The following is a 23,406-nucleotide window of genomic DNA, read 5'->3' on the forward strand; positions in this document are numbered from 1 at the left end:
CAAAGAGCATAGAGCAGACAATTCCCTTTCAACTCATGTGGGTCTGTCCTTCTCGAGGGGACACTTTCGCCAGCCCAGCCCAACCCATTAAATTAAAAGGCCATAAATTACGGAATGGCTTTAATGTCAGTCGAAGATTTTCCAGAGCAGTGTCAATTGCATCCATCGATTGCCTGTCTTTTGTCCTCCTCCTGCAGTTCATTGAGTTGGACAACTATTTTATGGTTGTATCATTGAATATAAAGTGAGGTATGGATATAAAGTGATTGGGGTTGTCGGGACTGACTAAAACTTAAAATGACAAAACCTTACATAACAAAACTTTTAAATGCTTAGCTTGGAAATAACTCTTTTCTATCATTACTTTTTATATGTTTCAAAAGTGTTGGTTTATAAAAAAATAACTGTTATATATAAACATTTTTAGCTTAATACATAATGCATTGGTGACACAATTTATATTAAATAAATATATATATATTTTTATATACAAAATTATCGAAGTACTTTATTGCTTCAAGCTAAATAAAACAGACATTAATTTTTGCTCATCAATTTTTCATTCAAATTTAGTTCTCAGCGATAAGTGACAACCTCCCCATAAATTTAACTGTCAACCAAATTTTGTTTCGAGCCCAATTCATAACAGGAAACCCGATTAGTTACACTTGCATATTAAGAAAGAAAAAGGTCCCCGGAATATTGAATGCCAATTATGTACTGATAAAAATTGACAATTAATAAACTGCCGGCCGTGGAGGTGACAAACGTTTAAACAATAGAAATTGATGAGATAGCGTGACGCACGAATTATATGGCAAATTAATTGCAATTCGACGCTCCCCAAAATGTCAATCAAAGAGCAATAAATTGCACAGCAAAACGAGATGGAAGAAAGGGCCCTAGGCAAATAAGGAGCAAAATAGATGGTTTAAAAGGGAGTAGAAAAGTGCACTGAAAATAAAGTTTAATTATTATATTTAGTAATGTAAGTACTACATACGTTTAATTTAATCAATTTATGGTTAGCAATGTATGATATTTTTATAAAACAACTATTGTACTTGGTTTATTTTATCATATTACTGATTAGAAGTTAGTAGCTTTACAATTATATATAATTGTTAATATTATTATATATTTAAACTAGTGATTTTTTAGGTGGCGTTGGTATATTTCAAATATGAAATAAAAGTAACAATTTCTTTCTGTGTTAGCCTGAAGTAACTTATTTTCATGGGTAGATAGCACGAAACTTAAGCCAAGTAACTAGCGAGCATCAAGGCAATTACTAAAAAAATAGATACAACTACAGCACACTCACACACACAGAGGCGGAGAGAGCGACTAACACACACACGCAGAGCCAAACATACACATATAAAATGTTCAAATCATCAAACAATAAACTCAAAATGGACTCCATCGCTTGTCGCACGTTTCATGCTCATTTTCATGTCGAGCGCGTTAAAAACATGGGGCTTCCCCAACTTCCCCTTCGCTGTCCCTTTCCCTCTTCGCTCGCCCTCTCTCTTTTGCGCCACCGCGGAAACGAAACGGAATCGGAACACTGGCCATCTTGCGCATGACGTGTTGTCATCCCGCTTTTGTGGGTGTGGCCTGCCTTTCCCAGCATTCCACTCAAAGCGACCTCGTTCCACTCACACTCGCTCACAGCCGCTCTGTGGTGAAGATAATGAGCTCGGATGCTGTGAGCCAGGTTTATAGTTTATGCCGTACTGACTGCCCCAACTTGATTACATTTTGACCTTCTCGTCCCGCTTTGTTTCTCCTTTCTTATTTCTTGGCTTTGTTCGTTTGTTTCTCCTGCTTTCTTGAATGTTGCGACGTGTTTGTTGCATTTTTGATAGGCTACTGTACCGTGCGACCCTCGGGGCCAGCTCATTAACAGTTAACCGTATTCCCTGATATCGCTTCGGGTTTTTAATTAAAAACTTTTCGGGGCTTCATTTTGCTTTGAACGGGGTGTTCAGAGGTACGGAAAATTAGGTGCTGAAAATAGCTGACTGCATTTAAGCAAACACAAATTCACGACATTGAAACAGAATAACATCTTTATATTTTATTGAAACTATATAAATCTTGCTTATTTAGAAGAATGCATTGCGGTTAAGGATTTTAATTAGACATCGGATAACTTGGACTGAATTCACTCTTTAAAGTTTTTTATTATTTATTTATTAAATAGCAATAAATAATATCAGTCACTTTATATGCAGTAATAAACTTAACCTCTAATAATTGTATACAAAAGTTAAAAACTGTCGCTATATTTAAAAATAAACTAAGTCTAAGTAACAAAACCGAAAGAAAACTGTCGCAAACTAATACATCTTTTAATACGCCTGCCATCCCCCTCCGATTTGCAGTCCCCCTATTTATATAAATAAATTGCCCCTACAATGATCATTAAAATCGCATACCCTGACATTGTTTTGCTATAAACATAAACAATAATTCAATTCGCTCTGGCGGCAGCAACAACAGCAAGGACGACACAGGGATAAGGGCAAAAACAAAGCGAAAAACACGGCATAATCAATGTCGATGTCTGCCTACAAGGACTGCCGTACAGCAACACCCACTCACGGATACGGCTACAAATACGGCTACGGCCACATCGTACATTACCCACTCGGAGATGGAGAGACATAGCCGGGAAAATAGACAGGATATGGGGGGAGAAAGAGGAAAAGCGCTCGTATATCAGCATTGGAATCCACCCGGCAAAACCCCAGCAACGAAAACAATTTGGTAAGTTTTCGAGAATTTGGCGAGTGCGAGTCAGAGTGCGAGTGCGAGAGAGAGCACATCTAATCCGGCGCGCAGGACCAAATAGTCTGCCTCTCGCTCCCACCACTGCCATTGGTATGGCTATGTGGCTCTGGTTTTCGGTGGAGTCCATGTACAAAGCTTAGAAATAGACAGACAATAAAAGCTTCATGAAGCGACATTGCCGACGCCATCATTCGATTCGAGTGGGGTGTGTGCAAGCGAGAGAGACAGAGAGAGCGAGAGGGAGATGGAGGCTCCATGAAGTTTCTGTTGATTTTTATCATTTATCGATTTCGAATTTGTGTCGAGGGACAATTTAGTGGCCCCCATGTCCCGTGCCCAATGTGTCTATGTTTTGTTGGCCATTCTCTCAACTCCACTCCACGGACATTCATGAGGTGTCGTCCCCAAATCCAAAAGGGCTGAACCGGGTGAACCGGACGATCGGGGGACATTTTGATGGCCGACTCCAAAACTCCGGCCTGTCATTGTCAGGCTAAACTGCTGCCGACTGCTGGGGAGTACATTTTTGGCCAGCAATCCTGCCGAGGACCCCTTGTTGTCGTGCTATTTATGGCCAGCACACATATTCGCCTGCCAGCTCCTCCTCGTAATTCTCCCGGCACTCTCTTTGTTGAAGGGAGCGGGTCTCCGACTCCCTATTCTATCGATTTTCGAGGAAAGCTCCTTAAAGGGTGTTGTTCAACTTTGTTGAAGGTTGTAGAGAACTTCAAGGAGACACGGCATTCGCTTCTTTTGGATTCCGTTTCGAAAATGGAGATTGCTTTAATGGTTGTGCTAGAACTTAGAAAATTAGAAAGAGAATTTAAGATCGCTCAACCGGATACTTAAAGAAGAACTTCAAGAATTTGTATGGTAACAAGAAAACCTTAAAAAATGATAATCAAGCTAAGCTATTGAAATCCCTCAAATACCCGATCCAGATCAGCCACTAAGCCATTTAGGTGTATGATTGTTAAGATCTCTAATCTTATGCAATGCCAATACGGTTGAGCATTCTCCCACTGGCCGAAAACAATAAAGCAATTAATCAAATTATATTTGACACACCGGGAACACAAACAAACCGAATTGGCAAGCCCCGTTTCAGAGTCAGTTTGCAATATTTCAGCGAGCAGATTAGCAGGCCTGAGGTCCTAAGACAAATTGTCCACCAGGGACACGTTCGCACACAGGACCAGTTTATTGTTTGCTTTTTTTTTGCCGAATTTCTATTAACCTCAGAGTCAATAAGCGGCTTAGACCGGATTTACCTGAAACCGATCGGATTCGATTTGAAACTGAGGAGAAGGAACCTCAAAAACGAGCACGTTCGACTTTCTGTGCGGACGCCTGCGCAGCTGGCGAAAAAGTGAACCTCATTCGAAATGGCAAATTCAAAGGCAATTCACACTCCTTCGTCAATTGCTGGAAGTTGACTTTGGGCGCGTACTAGGACAAAGGTGGAAATACCGGGGAAAACCTGCCCGGAACTGTGCGGAACTTCATCCGATTGCCTTTTATGCGATGGAAAACGATGGAAAACGTGCCAGGTTCAATGGTTTTCAATGAGTTGGCGAATTTCGCCGAGTGTACAATGCCATCCATTCTTCGGGTATTTGATCTACGATCCTAAGACTCATCCATGAATATCACGTAATACGGCGGCTGTTTTCTGAGCTGCCGCTAATGGCTCGCCTTGGTAATTATCGCCGGTATGCTAATGGCGTTTTAAACGGACCCGCCTCCCCAAAAAGAGTTACCGATACCGATTGTTTGCCATTGCACTCGCTGCTAAAGCATGATTAATGTGGGTGCCCCATTAGAAGCGAGTCAACAATGGCAGTCCACAGTTCGGTAGTTGCAACAGTCAGCGTGCGGAGTCATTAGCCAGTCTCGATTCAGTGGGTCTGTGTATCATGAATAGTTGGGATAGTTTTCCATTCGTGGATGACTGCTTGGTGGAGGAGTGCAGCCCCTTTTGCGTTTAATAGCTCTCTGGGGAGGTGCCATCCATTGTAATCGAGTTATTTGCTCAATGGAAGTTCAGATGCTCGAGTATTCACTCTGGTATTTTCTCAATTCGGTGTGAAGTTACTTAATGGACTTTAAAGACTTTTAGATTCATCTTACTAGCGTTTGAAATGAAATTTGAAGATTTCAATTAATAATCAGTTTATGCTCAGCTTAAAATAAGTATCAATTCCACACTTTTGGAATCATTTTCCACTGGGAAATTCATTATCTCATGTATAATTATTCAGATACTTTATTCCCTCGTTACTCACGCTTCCATCGCCAGGTTTCAATTCAGACTTGTTGCATTCAGACTTTTGCCCCATTCATTCATAACACCTTGGAGGGCATACATAATTTAATGATATTTATTGTTATTGGCCAACTCCCCCGACTCTCCCCCTCTCGCTACGACTTCAACCTGCTTCGATTCCATTCATGGGCTGTCCAATCTTTTCTACTCATATGCTCACTTGATTGACAGTTAATCAATCTTTCGGTTTTAGTTGGATTCTTTTCACACATTGCCTTATTCTCGGGTGACGTTTTCGCCCTCTCCTTTCGCTTCCACAATTCATTTGTCTGCACCTTGTTGGCCAGAAATACTTTCGAGTTAATCCTTTTGACTTTGTCCGTTTGTCCATTTGTCCGTTTGACGGATTGTCGTTTGACTGACTTCTCTTACCGGATTGACTGCAAGCGAGGAGTGTCTAAAGCAGATTTCCGGTCTGTAATTGTTATGAGTCTTAAACCAGAAGAATCAATTCTTAATTCCCTTGTAGGAGGATAGGCTGATCGGATTTTTTTCGTACAATCCTACAGAATTCTTTGGCTTTCTCTAACCTTAAAATCGTAGTTGTTGTATGAGCCCTAATCACCTGTTCTCTTGCAACTATATTTCCATCTATCAAAACTGTGGGATGCATTCTTATAATGCTGTGATATACACACAAACTTAATCTCAATTTTACAATAATAAATAAACTTTTAATTCCTGCAGTTTGTTTCTCAAATTTATAAGCTTATCATAAAAAACAGAAATTAAAAGCGAAAACCCAATAAAACCATCAATTTAAAACCAGAATTTAATATTTTCCTTGCATTTTATTTTTTATCAATTTGAAATAATTAAAATTACAATTTAATTTAAATACATTTTACATATAATTTACCGCAATAGTTAATCATCATGTTTTGCGCCCGAATCATCAATATTGTGAATATTGTTGCGCAATCTCAGTTAGCATAGTTAATAGTATATATATTTTATTAATTATATAAACTAAAGTCGGTTTTAATGCACGAAATTACATTAGAGTTAAGGATTAGAAACTAAACATACAATATGTAATAAATTCAGTTTAATTTTTGTGCCAGTGCCTCAACTCCGTTCGATTTGCTTATTAAATAGTGGCGTTAATTAAGCTTCATGTTAAATGTATTCATTAAAAAACTAACATAAATATTTACACACCTATTGAACAAAGTGGGGAAATAAGTAAGAGAGTTGCTGGAGGGGAAGGGGGAGAAATGAAGTCTTCAGAAGACGGTAAAGTGGCAAAACCTTAAAACCTGAACCCAAATCATTTAGCTGAAATTGTTTCTAGCTGCTGCTGCTGCTTTTGTGGCTGGCTGCTTTTGCTTGGGCTTTCTAGCTAATTAGCTGGCGCTGGCGCACTCAAATTTATTCTAAGTGCAATCCATTCCATTCCATTTCATTGCGAGTCCATGTCCTTGCATAGTTTGTAAATTCGTTTTAATGACGATAGTTATCCTGCTGCTGCTGCTGCTGCGAGGACCCAGAACTGTTGCTGCGACATCTCTTGTTCTGGGCCGGGGACTCCCCCATATCGAGACTCTCGTTATCGCTGTCCATGGTCTCGCTGCAATCGCCATCGTTATCGCCGCCCATGTCGTCCTGTTTCCTCTTGGCCGTGGCCATTTCCGCCGCATGCCGTTTGCGCCACTTGGTGCGACGATTTTGGAACCAGACCTGCAACAAAACCGAGAAGGAATCACGCTTTAGTGAGGGGCAAATAAAATGTTATTGATATATTCCTAGTGCTGACCCTAATCAAACGAGCTTCGAAAGAATTATATCTCAGGTGATTATAAGACTTTAATCGAAAATGTACGCAAATTTAATTTAGAAAATCAAAGGTTTTGATGTAACCTTTATTTTATCCAATATTTACAGGAGAAGAAACGTGTAATTACCTATTTGATTAGCGAATATCAACTCTATACTTATATCTTTTTCTATCTACGCTTAAGTTAAAACGGAAAAATCTGTCCATGTGTAATTAGGCGAGTCACATTGTCAAAGTCATTAAGTCGCCCTGGGGGATGGGGGCAAACGAGCCAGCAACAGCCCATAAGTCGCATCATCAACGCCGGTTAACCCTCAATTAAGACAATATTAAGCCCTGGACAGCCAAATGGCGAAATGTTGCCCGGCAGCAACAGCAACAGCACAGAAGCAACATCAACCGCAGCAGCAGCAACAGCAAAAGCAGCAACAGCAGCAACTGTTTTCAGCGGCAAAAACTATGCACAAACCATGACTAACGTCTTTGGCTGCGCTTCATTTTGCCGGCCTCGTTTGCCTCGCTCTGTGGCAACATATGTTGGCCAAAATCCCATCCTCGACCTTCCCATCCCCAACGCCCATGGCTGTTTTAAAAGCGGATTCACATTCACCCATCGCAAGTCCCAGGCACGTTTTCCAGCTTTCAGCTGCCTGCCACTCGGAAGGCAGGGGCTTCAAACTCAAAATCGGCATAATTTCAACATTTGCCTGATGATGGAGCAGATTTTTGGTAGCTGTTTGCAGTTAGAATCATTAACAAGGCGTATAAATGGGCACTTAATGTAAGAAGAGTCTTTGGAATTTGGAAAATGATTTTGAAGAAATATTAAAACAGTTCATAAGAAAGCTTAAAAAATGTGCTATAAAACTTCAATATAAAATATATTTTAAGGACAATGATTTCTTAAAACCTCTGTTTAGTTACGCCCTATCAGGAGATCAACTTAATTACCAATTCCAGACTGTCATAACCGTTTTGGTTAAGTGTTTGGCCCACAACCATGGCGAAATCAACGCGGAACCCCACAGAGCCCAAAGGTGCAATTAAAGCAGATACAGGATAATTTACAACTTCATTTGCACATTTGTGTAATTATTATTTGCAACATTATGCGAAATAAAAATACGATTAATATTTTCCGTGTGTTACAAGCCGCAGGGAGAGTGCACAGACGAGAGTTTCCCAGTGTCTTGGTGCTCGGGAAAACAACAGACAGCCAGCCAGCAGCGGCAACAACAACATTAGTTGGCATCATTAAGGCTGCTTTTCATGGTCATTATTTTTTGGTAACATCTGTGTCCATGCTGCTGCGGGATTTGCCACTGAGCCATGGGCAAAGAGGAAAATTGAGCTTGGGGCAAGTGGCTGCTGGCATTTTCCTTTTTTCCCCCTCATCCCCCAGCGCTACTCGATTTTCCACGTCTCTTTCTCCCATTTCATCATCATCATCATAACGTCGGTGTATGCGTCATCTAGCACCCACTAAAGCATAGTTGATGTTGCAATGACAACAGATTGCTGACTATTAAAGAAATGTTTAGTTTGGCTGCGGAAAATTCGAGCGATTTAAACTAGAATTTCAAACATACAAATTTTTAGACCTTTGTTTTAAGTGATTACAGAAAATTTACAGTATGAAACTGAAAACTATGTACGTGTAGCTTTCCGTTTCTTTGTTCTTCCCTCAAACCTTTTAAATTTTTAAAGGAAGGTAAGTTGATTTCAGTAGCCATTTATTGTTTTTATTTTTTGGACACCCACATGCGAAACCCAAGCTGAAATTTTACAACTGTTTGCGGCACTTTTATGGCCACCGTGTCGGGCGTATTAGCCAAGAACTTAGAAGCCGCCTTGGCAGGTAAGGATAGATAGATAGATGGCCAAGAAGTAGCTGATGCAGGAGGATGGTCAAGGGAGCCGAGCTCAATTTATGACAGCCAACATGTCAAAGTCAATCAAATATTGTGGCAATCAATTGGACTTGGTCACGTTACGCTGCGATATCGAATTGGGATTTATTTATTGCGGCAGGAGCAGCACCTCCAAACAAAAATAACAAAACACGAAAAGGTAACGAAAAACCGAAACAGGGCTCAAACAAAGGGAAAACGTTATAAAACATATTCCATTTTGGCACCGCAGCGGGAGTCCCCGTTTCCTGGGCCATCCGTCAGGTGAGCCCTCGCCCCCGCCCTCGCCCTCAGATAAGGATAAAAAGGATGTTATGTAAATTTCGTAGGAACGGACGGGTTGTCAAAAGCAAACCTTCGCAGAGTGGTGGTGTGCCCTCAAAGCGAAATATATGACTCTTTGGGCAAATTGGAAATTTATTTGTTTACGCGTCCTGTGCGGGGGATGAGGTGGATGGGGGGATACTTAAAAGTCATGAAAATTTACAACATGGCCGCGCACACCGTGCACACCGATGGCCAATACAGTTGGCCTTTTTGGTAGGAGTAACATCGCCATCTGACAAGTTGGCTCCTACCTCGTTCGACTTTTCAATTTTTATCTTTTTTTCGCTCCTATTGGTCCAAAGAATTTTTATTTATTTATTTTAGCCAGTGCGAGCTGGTGTGTTTTGTAGTTCTGGCTCGTAAATTTCCGTATCCATATAGCCGGCTCGCCCTCGCTCTTTATATGGGGATCGCTTTCCGTATTTATGTGAGTTTGTGATTTATTTGATTTCGTATTTTGTAGCCATAAACTTGAAGCCAGCTCAGCGCTTGAGTCATAAAAGTGCATTCCGTTTTTGGTTGCCTTTTTTATTTTTTCGGATACTCGACTAATTGTTCGGTAAACCTAGAAATCGTCTTCAGCGCTTATGTAAATTCCTGGTCGAGCCCATTCATTAACACACAATCAAATCCATTAGCCAGTCACAATAGAATTCTTCCTCATCACCTCAGAAAAAAAACGAAATCAATTAGTCGTTATTCCCCATTTCTGTCATAAGTTTCTATGAAGCTGCCCATTGTCAGCCCGTTGAACTGACAGTTTTCGGCAGTGGCCCATTGTCGTTGCCAAACTGTCACTTCTGACAGTCGCCTCGAATCGGATTTGGTCCATAAGCTTTCATTATGCCGGTGCTAATTATGCGGCCCGATCTTTGTCTCATCGAAAGAAACAGATCATAAATAGCCATTTTAGACCATAATAAATATTGTCTTCATCTGTAGCCATTGGCACTCAGCCACATTCCCAAACATATTCTTTTATGCATATGTATGTTTTCCTGGAAATTGATTTCTTGTTATTAGCAAATAGCAAACAGCCTGCTAAAAGCTTGTCATAAGTTGTAAAGTTTGTATTGAAGGCTCTCAAACTTTAAATGAAGTTCTATTAAATATTTATATGATCTTTCATATTTATTTTTACACATTTACTTCTGCAATTAAGGTTAAGTATCTAGCTCCTAACATTGTATATAATCTGTGCTGCGTGACATGTGTTCAACAATTGAAGCCAACATGAACATTTTCCTTAATTGCTCATACCCACGTTTAATTAATTCCCCAAATTATCTTTGGCTTTAAGCCCATTACATCAAATGGCAGCTCCTCCTTTGCTCTGCCATTATTTCTATCCACCTACTATTTGCAAAACAATCCCGACCAAAGTGTTTACATACATTGACTGAACAATCAGGACCAAAATGCCATTACATTTATGCAAAACCAGGGAGAAGAGCGGGCAAAAATCACGAAAAAGCTATAACAACAAAACATGCAATAATTTTATTGCTCCGAATGGACCTCCTAACTCCCAACTATGCCCCCCAAACACATGGACTGTCATTAATAATGGCCGCAGACGCTATAATTCACCAGAGGGCATGGGCGCAGTCGTTGGGGGCGTGGCATCGGAAGTCTCCCGCTCATAAGAGCGTACAAAATGGCGACCATTTGCATTAAATGATTGCTAAAACGAAGGACGAAAGGAGTCGCCTTCTCTCGTTCGCCGTCTGTGGCCAAAAACGGTTTTAATTATGATAACAGCGCAATTATTCTTGTCAAGATCATTTGACCACCACCCACTGTCAAACACGTGCACTGTAGAAAAATGTACTATAATTTTAAAATGGAAAAAAATCATAACTGCCTAAACAACATAGATTTTTGAAACATTGGTAATTCAGCATCGATATTTGATTTTCAAACAAAGAACTTAACCTTTTTCCAGATACCAAATCCCTGCAAGCTGTTTACTACATTTTGTAAATAAGTTTTATTCGTTGGAAACATAGCTTTTCTCTCAGTGCACTTGCCACTTTGCATTTTGTCTGTCTGTCATAATTTGGCTTGGTTTTTGGGGGCGGCTGTTGTCCAGTTTCTGCCTTTTTGTTTGTCAATTTGCATACTATCATCGTCATGGCTGTTTTTCATCTGGCTCTGGCTAACACACACTGGCACACACACTGCCACACACTGGCACACATGCACGCACACTAATTGAATATGTATGAAGCTGGCAGGCTGCCCATCGTTGTCGTTGTCCCTTCTGCATTTTGTGCCATCCCGGGTCCAGAATTTAATTTACACTCACCCAAAAGTCATGCAGTCATTTGGCATGTCTATCAGAGAGAGACGCGTTGAGACAGCGCGGAGAAAGTCCGGGGAAAACGGCGGAAAATGGGGGAAATGCTGGGAAAATGCTGGGGCCAGAATCAACCCGAAATCCTGCAGTTTTCATCCATCTCCCTGTCCATTTGTACTCGTCATCAGCGCATTCTCCGCCCGCCGCTCCCTGTTCGTCCTGTTTAGTCCTTAGCACAAAATGACGCATATTTAGCTGCAGCTCAAGCCATCAATCCTGAATGTTCATCTATCTATCTCTATCTCTGTTCCCTCGCTTCCTCTGTCCCTGTCTGTCCTGTGCCTCATTCTTTGGCAATTAATCATTTTGCTCATCATAAACGTGATTTCTTTTCCACTTCTGATTGCACTCAGTTGTGTGGTGAGAAAAGGTATCGCTTTTGCTTTGGGGGACATTTGGAAGAGATGATGTCGAGCAAATGGGGCACACATGTCCTTCTTAGCAGGGCATCAGATTTGGTCCATCACTTGATATTTTTTAATTAGCAACTTAAGTAACTGACATACGACAGCACTTATTAAAACCATTCTTTAAGATTATGTTTTAATTCTGTTATATGAAACTGTCCCTAAAATCTTTAAACTTTTTTCGAAACGCCAACACTTTTGCCGTTTTTTAACCCACCGCAAACCAATTAACTTGCCTGGATTACGACTAATTCGAGAGTTACAGGGTTCCCTGTAACTCAGATACAGATACGCGGCGAAGGATTCAAAATCCCGAGCGACACGCGACGGCTCCACGGACCATCGACCATGACACGTGCGTTTCCCCGTTTCGGATTACAACAAAAGTTGATGACAACAAATTTGACGACACAAAGGATTTATTTGTTGATAACATTTCCTTCCTTTTTTTTCGGCGCTGTGTGGTCGGAAAAAAGGAAACTTTAAAATGGTGGAGGATAACACATTGCACTAAGCCTTTAATACGCGTTCCCCGAGAGAATTGAGAATGGGGACCATTGAGACCCATCGAGACCCATTGGCGCCATTTTGTATTTCGAGGGTAAGGCCGAAAAATCCACGAGATTTGTCTTTCAATAAAAATGCAAATTTGTCAGAAAAGTCAGGGGCAGAACAAGCGAAGTGCCGCTTACTCCTGCTCACCTTTTGCCGAGTCAGTTTTCTATTTTTGTGTGGTTTGGGTCCGGGTTGATTGCCTCATTCGCCCATTTTATGAGTTTTTAATTTGCATTTGCTAAAAGTCTGAGTCCCCGAATTTTGGTGGTTTCCCGTTCATGTTTGCTTACCTTAACTTGCGACTCGGACATTCCTAAGGCGTAGGCGAGCTTGGCACGCTCTGGTCCTGCCAGATACTTGGTTTGCTCGAATGTCTTCTCCAGGGCGAAGATCTGCTGACCACTGAATGTTGGGCGGGTGTGTTTCTTTTTGCCATCCTTGTCGTTCGATGGGTGGTGCTGATGCGATTGGGACAGATTGGCGGACACTGAAAAGGAGGGAAAATTTATAAATTATATTAATAAATTGCACAATCTTAATTCAGAAATTCGAATTTTCCCGTCATACCAAATTTAGTTGTTAAATTTCTCGCTACTTTCCATACTGTCTCGAAACTTTTCAAATTGCAGCAGTTGAAACACTTTGAGTACCTTGTTTACAAGCGTTTCTCAGAATTTAAACATCGCCCCCGAAAATTGTTTTAATGAATTGTTAAATAATGCCACCGTAAAGACGGGGACAAAGTTGTTTAGCGCATCGTGGGGTGGTTGTAAAGCGGTTTCCTTTTTGCGGCACAAAAGTTTTATGACATTTATTAATTGTTTACGAGGCGACAGCTGCTAATTTGGGAAGAAACTTTTGGGGCACTGCCACTGGAAAAGGTGTTTGGGGGTTGTCAACTAACATTAAATGATTTGGAACTCAATTTTGGAACATTCAACATTCTGAATAAGGAATTAAATGTTTCTCAGTCAAAAATGATATTTAATTCTAGTACAAAGTGGGATCTGCCAATTCAACATATTTTTGTTTAGCTATTACGAATTTCTCTAGCCGTTTAGTAATTCCACTCCGATTACGATTTGGTAAGAAAATGAATGTTCCGAGGAGCAGACTGAAAAGATCCCTATGCACACGTTTGCCCAATTAACAAACCCAAATTGACCACAGCAATTTATGGTACAAGGAGCCCGAAGGGCGAACACGGAAACTTTTGCCGCCGAGGGTCGTCGGAGCCTTCATTAAAATCAATTAGCAAAAGCGACGACGACGACAGCAAGAGGCCAATAAAAGCGAGCCAAGTGGTCCAAAACAGAACGCCCATTCGACGGCCACGCCCCTCAGCAAAGGGGCACTGTCATGGTCGTCGGCGGGGGGGTTTGCCAGGGGGCACTACGTGCGCCCTGTTGGCTCGTAAACTCAGTCAAGTGGACACGGAGGGTGGTCATAAAATTAAACGGTAGCGGTGGGAATGGCACAAAAAGGGCAGTGGGTGGAGGTGGAGGTGGTGGGTTGAGGGTGTGCGTGTGTGTGTGTGCTTTCAATTAATGTCACCCCATTATTAAATGATCCCTAATTATGTGAAATGATTTAACTAAATATGCACAGGGCAGAGCCCAAAAGGGGACATCCGGCGGCAGGCAAATGGGGTTTGCTAAAAGGTAAAGCCACAGACAGCCGTTGTCCTCGAAAGGGGTGGTCCTTTTTTCGGTCCACGTTGGGTTGAAACTCTGTGTCCCTTTATGATACTTTGGTGCCATTTGCGCAGAAATATTAATTTAAATTGTTATTTCTAACAGCTTTCATATAGATAAGGATATTTTTTATTCGGGTTAGACCCTGCACTATGCAAAATTATATATAATGGGAGGATGTGCGTTGTCTTACAGAATGGCATTGCAATTAAACGGCCTGCGTTAAATTTATCTAGTTAAGGAAAAAAAAGGTAGAAAATAGTAAAGTAGTAATAGTAAAAAAATACCTAGATTATGACTAAACTGTATAATATATATTTATTAATTTAATGACTTCCTAAGCTTTAAGCCAACACTCTCCCTTTCAATTCAATCGCAGCTGCCAATCTGTACCACTTTGCTGCCATGTTCGAGTTATGAAAACGAAAAGCCTGGCCAAATAAAAATGTGTGTGGCATTAAATTTATACGCTTTTTGTTTTTTTTTTCGTTTCGCAGACAATTCTGGAGCTTAACAAGACTTGTCAATAAAGGGGGATGGGTTTTTTCGAGGGTATCTGCCGCGGACTTTCGCTTTGGATGGGGATGCGCCATGTAACAAGCGTAATCCCTTGCAAGAAAAATTGTAGCAGTGATAATTTTTTTACTCTCTTTGCGTATAGCTATCTCGCTTTGCCCCCACCCCCCACTCTCTCTCTCTGTCTCTTTCGCACCGACTGGGCTCCTTGGCGGTTGGCAGCTGCGTCCTGCAAGGACCCTCATAAATAACCGACAAATATGAAGCGTTTATTTGCTCATGTCACGGCCCTCAAACGCAATGCAATGAAATGAAAATGGTCCGCCCCTGCTGCCTTTTTTTTTGTTTTTCCCTCATTTTCCTGACCCCTCCGCACGCCCCTGTGCCCTTCGATTGAGGCACTGGCAGTTGTCTATAATCGCATAAGTCACCCTGTTGGCATCGCTGCATTTGCACTTTTTCCCCCCAGCACTCGAATTCCTTGCTGCTGCTATAGAATTTTTTGTTACTTTTTTTGTTACTCCTTACTGCCAATATTTTTACGGCGTTAATATTTTTTGGTCATTCCTTTTTTTTTTCGTGGGGTGGCAAGTAAATTCTAGGTGGGCGTGTGCTGTTTTGTGTAAATGTTTCCCTTATTGAAAATATTAAAATGCCATTTATTATCGGGTGTGATGCTGCAATAGACGAGGAAAGGCGGGATAATTTGATTTGAGGATGGAATGACTTTAGCGAGACAATCGTTAACACCAAATGTTGATGGACAAGGGATCATCTTTTAATATCAACACTGACGTTCGTCTGTCTATATTTTCAATCGAGGAAATGGCAGCTAATGCGAGATAATAGTCTTTAATATGCATTTTGTACAAGCAGTATTTAAATATTCATTGCAACTGCAAATACAAGATTTCAAAGAGATAAGAAAACATTTAAATATAAAAATTCCTTTTCTTGTAATTGGAATATGCTTCATTTTACTACACATTTCGCTTGCTGAATTACTAACCATTTAAGATGAGTGTCCTCATTATAAATCCCAGTCCCTGCAACCTAAATCATTTTCCGTCTCTTCTCACGTTGATGTAACAATCTTGTAAAATGTTAATGCCAATCTGGTTGTGGAGCAGTAAAATCCTCGCACACACCAGTTGGGGCGGATAATCCGCACCTTTTTTATATACCCCAGGTAGTATGCGGTTGTATGTGTATGCATGTGTATATGTAAGTTGCCTCATTAAGTGCCACTGCTGCCGTCCCTGTCTCTCCCTCGTGTCTTGTACGGTGTTTTATGGCCTGTTTTATGCCCGATTATATGCTTAAAGCACAAGTTTTACGTGGAGCTAAGGGAAGGGAGGGGGGAATTCCGGGGGGATGACACAGAAAATGCCACTTGAATTTTAATTAAACGCAACAGCTAGACAGGCTAGTGCCGTCTCTTTCTGCTGTCTTCATTAAGCTTAATGAATTGTGTCAAACGCAGACTGCGGTTTCAGTTGCCGTCCTCTTCTGCATTTACGATTCATTTTCTCTCGTCCTGTATTTACTTTTTATGCCAAAGTTAATTATTTAATTAGCACAATGCGGTTACACGCTTTATTTTCATTTCGCTTTTAATGAATAAAAGTCAGCACTGAAGGATATGGTAAAAAGTGGTATGAAATAGTGGCTAGAATTTTGCATTATATATGTATCTAGTTGCAAGTCACTAGTTTGATTGCCCCATATTATTGATCCGTTGTATCTGCACAGCGATAACTAACCTACCGCATACGATATGATAAGTCAACCGAACAATTTCCATGCACACTATCAACTATTATGTAAGCCCCGCTTAATCCATTTCAATCATATTAAATAAAATTCCGCAATGAACTAGCACAAATTGAATGCCAATAAATTTGCATTAATGAATTGCACGGCAAATATTGATAATGAACAATACAAATAAACGCGTTGATAACCATAAACAGGTGGAATGCAACCAAATGAAATAAAAAAAACGCCGGGCTTAATCAAAGAGTAAATAATGCCACAATGCCACCCAAAAGCTAATCAAATGAAATTGCATTATTAATAACAAATAAAATGTGTTGAAAAATAGCAGAAAAAAAAATCTTAGCATACTTCCGAGGGCAGGAGAACAAATTCAAATGAGTTTGTGTGTGTGGCCATTTTATGCGCACACACACCCGTGCAGCGGAGAAAGCTTTCTCCCTTGTTAACATGACAGCCTACAAGCACATAAACACAAATACATACAAATATGTGTGTGTGTTGAGCTGCTCCATTTCGGGATAAAAAGGAAGAAAATCGGAGTGGAGTTAAACAAACCACCCCCCATTGTTTCAGCTAGATAATAATGTGGCAACATATTCTCGCAGCGTCTGTGTCTGCCTTTATCTTCCTATATACATTATATATATACATATATATACTCGTAGAGGCAGTCTGCTTAAACATTTTGTTTTCGACTAACGAAAGTTTTTTCCGTCTGGACCCACAAGCTGTCGCATCTTTGCAGCCATAAATACGTACGTATATACACAGATAAATAAAAAATGGATATAAGAAATGGTTGTATGTTTATGTAAATAGGGAAAATATGAGAATGTTAAACGTGGCCAAAGTTAACCAAAACAGAAATGATGTGGAAACAATGAGCCACAGCAACTGACAATTGAAACATGTTTTTCAAATTCAATTCAATTTTATGGCTTGTTGAATTGGACTTCGATTTTCGAACATAAATGTATTGATTTCTGTACGGTAAGGAAGACCAAATGTATAATAAAGAAGTAGCTTTAAGATTTTAGGATATTTTTGGTAGGATAAATAGAGTTTAGGAAATTTATTCCAATTATTTTTAAAAGTGCTCTCTTTATAATTTTCTTATAACCAATACTTTTTTATTCATTTCTCTCTACATGTTTTCTTTCGTATATAAATAGTAAATGGATCTATATATATGTTTTTATGTAACCACTTTTCAAAATCCCCAATTTTCTGCTGACTTTAACCAGTCTCCCCGTCCAATCCATGTACCCAAGCATTCGCTGCTCTGTTTAGCAAATCAATTAAATCAATATTTGCTTAATGTTGCCCACAGAGCTACCAACAGCGTGAAAATTCCTCGCCACCTAACGACACACTTCAGAAATCAAATCGAACACAAGCCAAACATAAACACAGCGTCTGTGCCACGAATCCGTAGGTGCCCCTTTCCATCTTTCCACCTTTCCATCTTTCCACGATCGCATGAATGCAAGAAAATTGTGAACGATTTCCGAGTTGTGGGCCAAGACTTTAGTGCCCAGTCATGGCCGCAATTAAAAGGCGAACAGCAGCAGCAGCAGCAGCAGCAGCAGTAGCCCACAGCACTAAATCAAATCAATTGCCAATGCGAACCATGGTGATGGTGATGATGACGAGGAAGAGCAAGAGGGGTCTTTAAACAAATAAACAATTGGATGTTGGAAAAGGAAAACGAGTTTCGAGCTGGTGGCACATTACTTAATGAGCTTAGCGCTGCCTATAAATAGATGTAATAATGAAGTAACCAGATCAGAAATCAGAAATCGCCTGCTCGCTGGCTCGGTGGCTCGTCCGCTCAGTAAATTAATTTTTCATATGGCCAAGAAGAAGGGAGGATTGGCATCCCATGTCCCATCCCATCCCGGCATCATCATCGCCATCATTATCGACTTTTGTGTGGAGTCATGCCGAAAGAGAGCTCTGCGAGCCCGCTGATCGTGTCAAAGTGGTTCCTCAACACTTATTAATGAGTCGGACAATGCAACTTGCCCCCGTTGTAAGCCGCATTGGTAATCACTTGAGAAGCCCATCGCCTGATCACCGTGATCATTAGTTGGGCATTCGCTGCGCTTTGTTAACGGTTTCGCCGCGTCCCCAGATCGCCAGATCTCCAGATCCCCCCTTCTCCCAACCGATCTGATTCGATTCGATCCCCTCCCCCGAACAGGAAGTGGAAATCGCAACGAGGTGTGCCTCGCCCTCTCACAATCGATACCAAATTACGCGCCCGATGCGCGGATCAATTGCAAATTAATGATTGTTTGCTAACAAGCTGCAGTCCACTTACTCGTGTTGGAGAGCCGTTCGCGCCACGCTATGGGATTGGCCACCAGTCCCTGTAATCCTGGCCAGTACAGGTGCGTGCGGTCCACTATGTGTCCGGCGTGGGTCTTCAATGGCGCTCCTTGGCTCTGCGAAAGATACTGCGCCATTCCCGCTGCTGCGGCGGCGATCGAGAAGCGGGGAATGCCAGCTGCGGGGGGAAGAAATGGATGGAAAAACCATAGTTAGTAATGCCACAGTTTAATATTAAAACAGAAAATATAATCAATTATATAACGATGATCTTTTATATTATACTATTGGTTATTGATGAAATGAGATTTATTATTAAACTCCCACTAACTGAATTCTGTAGATGATAATTGGCACCTATAGTATCTTGTATCTGTACTTTTTAATAATAAAGTTAAATGACCAATTTTATTTGAATAGATTTCAAGCCCAATTAGCTTTAAACCATTCAAGAGTATTTTCCATATTAATATAATTCATTTATTTTCCGATGTCATTATTTTACTTGTCTGCTCTGAAACATAAGTAGAAACTACTGGGTAATGAATTGCTCGAGTATAATCAAAATAATATAGCCAACCCATTAACTAATCCTCTCAAAAGTTTATTTCCCTCTCATGAGAATTTCACTCAACTTGTTCTAAGCCAATATTTCTGCCCACTCATGGCGAACTCAAGCACACAATGAGGAATTTGTTCGAATTAATTACAGGCCATTAAATAATTTGTCAAATAACGAGTTACGTCGCTGGTGACCGAATCGTTTAAAGAAAAAACCAAATGAACGAAGCAAATCACATAAACGCCCTCGTTAAAAATAATTTAAAATGTTATGGCAAATTGTCAGCACCCTGTCGACCACGCCCCCCACCTTCGCCCCTTTCAATCCACTGTCATGTCACACAATTGGTCTATTTTTCAGTGAAAAAGTCAAAAAAAAAATCCGAGGCAGAGAGGCTGAAAAACCAAATCATTTTAGTGAAACGACAGCGCCACAGATTCAGATGCCCACCTCCATTTATTTCCCATATAGACCACGTTTTTCGTGTGTCATTTTGATTTAATTACAAACAATTTGACAACTAATTGCTGCAATTTTTAACGTTAAAACGCGTATCTCATTACGTTTTGTGGTCATTTTGCAATTGGATATTATAACCATTTTGGGGCTTCGTAGAAAACGGTGTACCCAATATCCCAAATTGCCCTGATTAGGTAAATGGACCCGGGGGAGGGGGCCGTAATGACAGGGGGCGGGGGGAGGTTGTGGGCTGGGGATTGGCTTTTATTGAATCATATGGAATCATGCCAAACCGGATTCGTAAACAAAACAACAATTTTCGGTCGTTTTTGTTCGACGGGATTGCCTTTTTATTTTTCTGTTTGGTTTGCGAAACGAGTTTTTGAAGCATTTAAAATATATCTTATTTTTTCGTTGGCTGTGTGTGAGAGTTCGGTGCATACATAATATCTATTGATTTGTGTTTGATTTTTTTTTTGAGTGTTGCATAACGCCTTGGTGCACTGAATTGGGGGAGCGAATTTGCAGTATAACTTCTACTACTACTATTATTTCTTTGTCTAAAAAAAATGGAAAGAATAGTGATAATAATTAATGTAACTTTATAGTGGAGGCTTTTGTAAATATTTTAACTTGTTTTGAAAATATTTCACAATAAAAATAGGTGGAAACGAATTAATATTAATTATAAACGATTAAAATAAATTTCTATATTTTTCAAAAGCTTTTACATTTTTCTGAAAACATGGATTTATAATTAGATTTAAATCTTTTGTCTTACACTTAAATGATAACTGTAATTTTATTTCAATAAAATTGTAAAATATCTATCATATATCATATCATATCCGATATCAAATATCTATCACCATCTATATCATTTATTAAAATGTTTGTTTTTATAAACATCTTAAACAAGTTCAAAGCTTATCAAATTTTTCACATAATTCTTTTAAATTAGTTTTGAAAACTTTCCTACTCTCTTGATATTCCAACGTTTAATGATGTAATTAAACACCTCCTGCCTCGAACAAGTTTTTAATAATTATCTTGTTACAACCTCTAACTAGCCAATAAAACTAGTCAGCGCATATAAGACCGATTCCATTACTCACCTCCTGTTAAAGCACTTAGACCCGCCGATGTGACCGGCGGCGGTTTGGAGAGGATGGTATCGATGCCGTGCGGATTGGGTGCACCCTGGCTGTTGGTGTTCGTGGTCGTGGTGGAGGAGGACGACGAGCTGCCACCGGAGCCGCGATCACTGATCAGATGCGAGTTCGGGCTGTGGCCGTAGGACAAGCCATTTGCCGCCGCCGAGGAACCGCCGACTCCTTGACCCTTCATTTCCGTGGTCATCGAGTGAAGGGCGGCCAGCGGGGGACCGAGAAAACTCAGCGGGAGCTTGTGATCCATGTGGTTATTATTGTTGTGACCTCCGGCGTTTCCAACGTGGTTGGCATTGTGCAACGCCAGTGGGTTCACGCCATGATGGTGCTGGAACTTCGCCCTCTGGCTGCTGAGGTTCTCGGGACTGTAGTCGTTCTGGCCCTGCGGCGGCGGACTGGCGGATTCGCTGGTCTGGCACGGATCCTCCGCTCCACTGCTCCTCTGGCTCAAGGCATACGACTTGGCGCTGTCCACACCGGGACTGGAGTTGTGCTCGTACCGCGGAGATGGCGAGGAGTCGGAGTGGAGTCTGGAGGAGGCGGGTGGCGGTGTCGTCGAGGGCGAGTCCGAATCCTTTAGGCCCCCGCCATGTGCCGCCTTCAGCAGCATGAGCGGACTGCTGTTGTTGTTGTTACTGCTGTTATTGTTATTATTATTGTTGTTGTTGGCATAGACGGCCGCTGCCGCCGCTGCACTGTGGTAATCGGCCAACTGTTGTTGGTAGTCCGCCGCCGCCATCGCATGGGCATGGACATCGGCGAAGCCATTGCTCATGGCCGCCGCCAAATGATGACGTTGCGCCGCCGACGGAGGACTTCCCTGGGCGGCGGCCGCAAAGCTGTGGTGGCGCATATACGGATTGATCAGATCCATCTCGGGCGCCTCGTGGCCGTAGTCCAGGCACTCCGGGTGCTGCTGCGGTGGTGCGCGGTAGAAGGCCGGCGGAAGGGCCAAGTTGAAGGCGGAGTTGGCGGACAGCTGGAAGCTCTGGGCCAGCTGCTTGGCCGCCACCTTGGCGTCGGGCGGTGGGGGCGTGGGCGAGGGATTGCTGCTGCCACCCGCCGGCGTAATGCTCAGGAATGGACTACCCAGCTTGGGATCGGTCTACGGATGGGGCGTCACTCGGAGAAGATCGAATCGTAGCGATCTGGGCTTTTCAGTTTGGTTGTGAATTGTGGAATAGCAGCTCCTATAGCAACTATTTTTGAACTTGTTTGTTATTTCCTTTACTTTACGAAGTTCTTTACCAAATTTATACTCAAATTATTTGCAAAAAATCCTGCTTGTAGAATTTATTCAGTTCCTTGTTGAGTATTCGAATTGTTTTAAGTTTTAGAGTTTCCAATGTAGATTTTAGTATTTATATATTTTCCGATCACGATTTGATCAAAATATGTAATTCTGTATATTCGTGATCGTAAGATCTTGAATCCTTTCTGAGCACAAGCACGAAACCAATTTTGACGAACGGTTGAGCACGAAATCGTTTTCCGATTTTAAGCAACTACACACTTGGCATAAGCGATTTTGAACGAGAACGAGGCTATATGGCTATATAAATCCGTGGCCGGGAAATATCGAAGTGAATGAAGACCCGCGCGTGTCCGCTTGTTTAGGCCTACGACTAGCGAATGATTTCGAAATTGACTCGACTGGCCCTCCGTCGCACAATCTCAGTTTCAGTTTCAGTTTCGGTGTCAGATTGAGTTTCGGTTTTTGGTTGGGGGTACGGCACGGCGTTCAACCCTCCGCATTCCGATTCCACTCGCAGCATCACCGCTAGCGAGTGCGAGTGAGAGCGGCGTATGCGGTTGTCTCGCTCGCGCATAGCGATGTGTCTCTTTCTCGCCCACAAGAGCGTTCCACAATCAGTGTAAACATGAAATGCAGACTGGAACGCAGTGGCATTGGCACAAAACGAATGGGAATTTTATTATGTACATCATTAAAATCAACTATTTCGGATTCGGATTGGAGCCTGGGACTGAAACGGGAACTTATCCTGGCACTCCTGCTGTCCTCTGTCTCGCTCGCACCTGCTTTCGTCTCTTTCTCGCCCACTGCTTCCCTGCGGCTGAGTGCATTTTCATGGCTTTTTCCCTGGGTCGCTGGATTGTGGGTGGCCTTTTTGTCGACTGCGAATGCCGTTTATTTGTTTAAAAAGCTATAAATATTGAGACGAAGCTGGCAGCTTTTTCGTTGGCCTTATTCATTTAAATAATTAAAAATTGCGCTGGCGATAAATGAGCGCTATAAATGTAAACGAGAAACTATTAAAGTAGAAGTATTTTCTCACTTTTTTATAAATGAACAAGTAGTAAAGTCGTAATATAAATGGTCTTAAATAATGTAGTATAAATTTGAGAAATGTTTTTAATTCGCAAACTATGTATATAGCATATGCTTGTATAGCTTACTTATGTAGGTACTCTATA

The 23,406-nt window shown here is 41.3% G+C and overlaps 1 protein-coding gene and 1 long non-coding RNA gene across 2 annotated transcripts; one reads left to right on the plus strand and one right to left on the minus strand.

Moving 5' to 3' along the window:
• Positions 1–737: 737 nt before the first annotated feature.
• On the plus strand, positions 738–7,778 carry LOC122617378. The gene is made up of 3 exons (XR_006325948.1): positions 738–988; positions 6,582–6,917; positions 6,973–7,778. It is a non-coding gene; the product is annotated as an uncharacterized LOC122617378 (long non-coding RNA).
• Positions 6,522–22,188, minus strand: LOC122617377 (motor neuron and pancreas homeobox protein 1). The gene is made up of 4 exons (XM_043793221.1): positions 20,917–22,188; positions 18,773–18,958; positions 12,751–12,947; positions 6,522–6,805 (listed from the first exon to the last, which is right to left on the minus strand). The coding sequence occupies exons 1-4, from the start codon at positions 21,842–21,844 to the stop codon at positions 6,569–6,571; spliced, it is 1,548 nt and encodes a 515-aa protein (XP_043649156.1). The 5' UTR covers positions 21,845–22,188; the 3' UTR covers positions 6,522–6,568.
• Between the last annotated feature and the right edge of the window lie 1,218 nt (positions 22,189–23,406).

The sequence above is a fragment of the Drosophila teissieri genome, chromosome 3L (genome assembly GCF_016746235.2).
Source record: "Drosophila teissieri strain GT53w chromosome 3L, Prin_Dtei_1.1, whole genome shotgun sequence".
Lineage (NCBI taxonomy): Eukaryota > Metazoa > Arthropoda > Insecta > Diptera > Drosophilidae > Drosophila > Drosophila teissieri.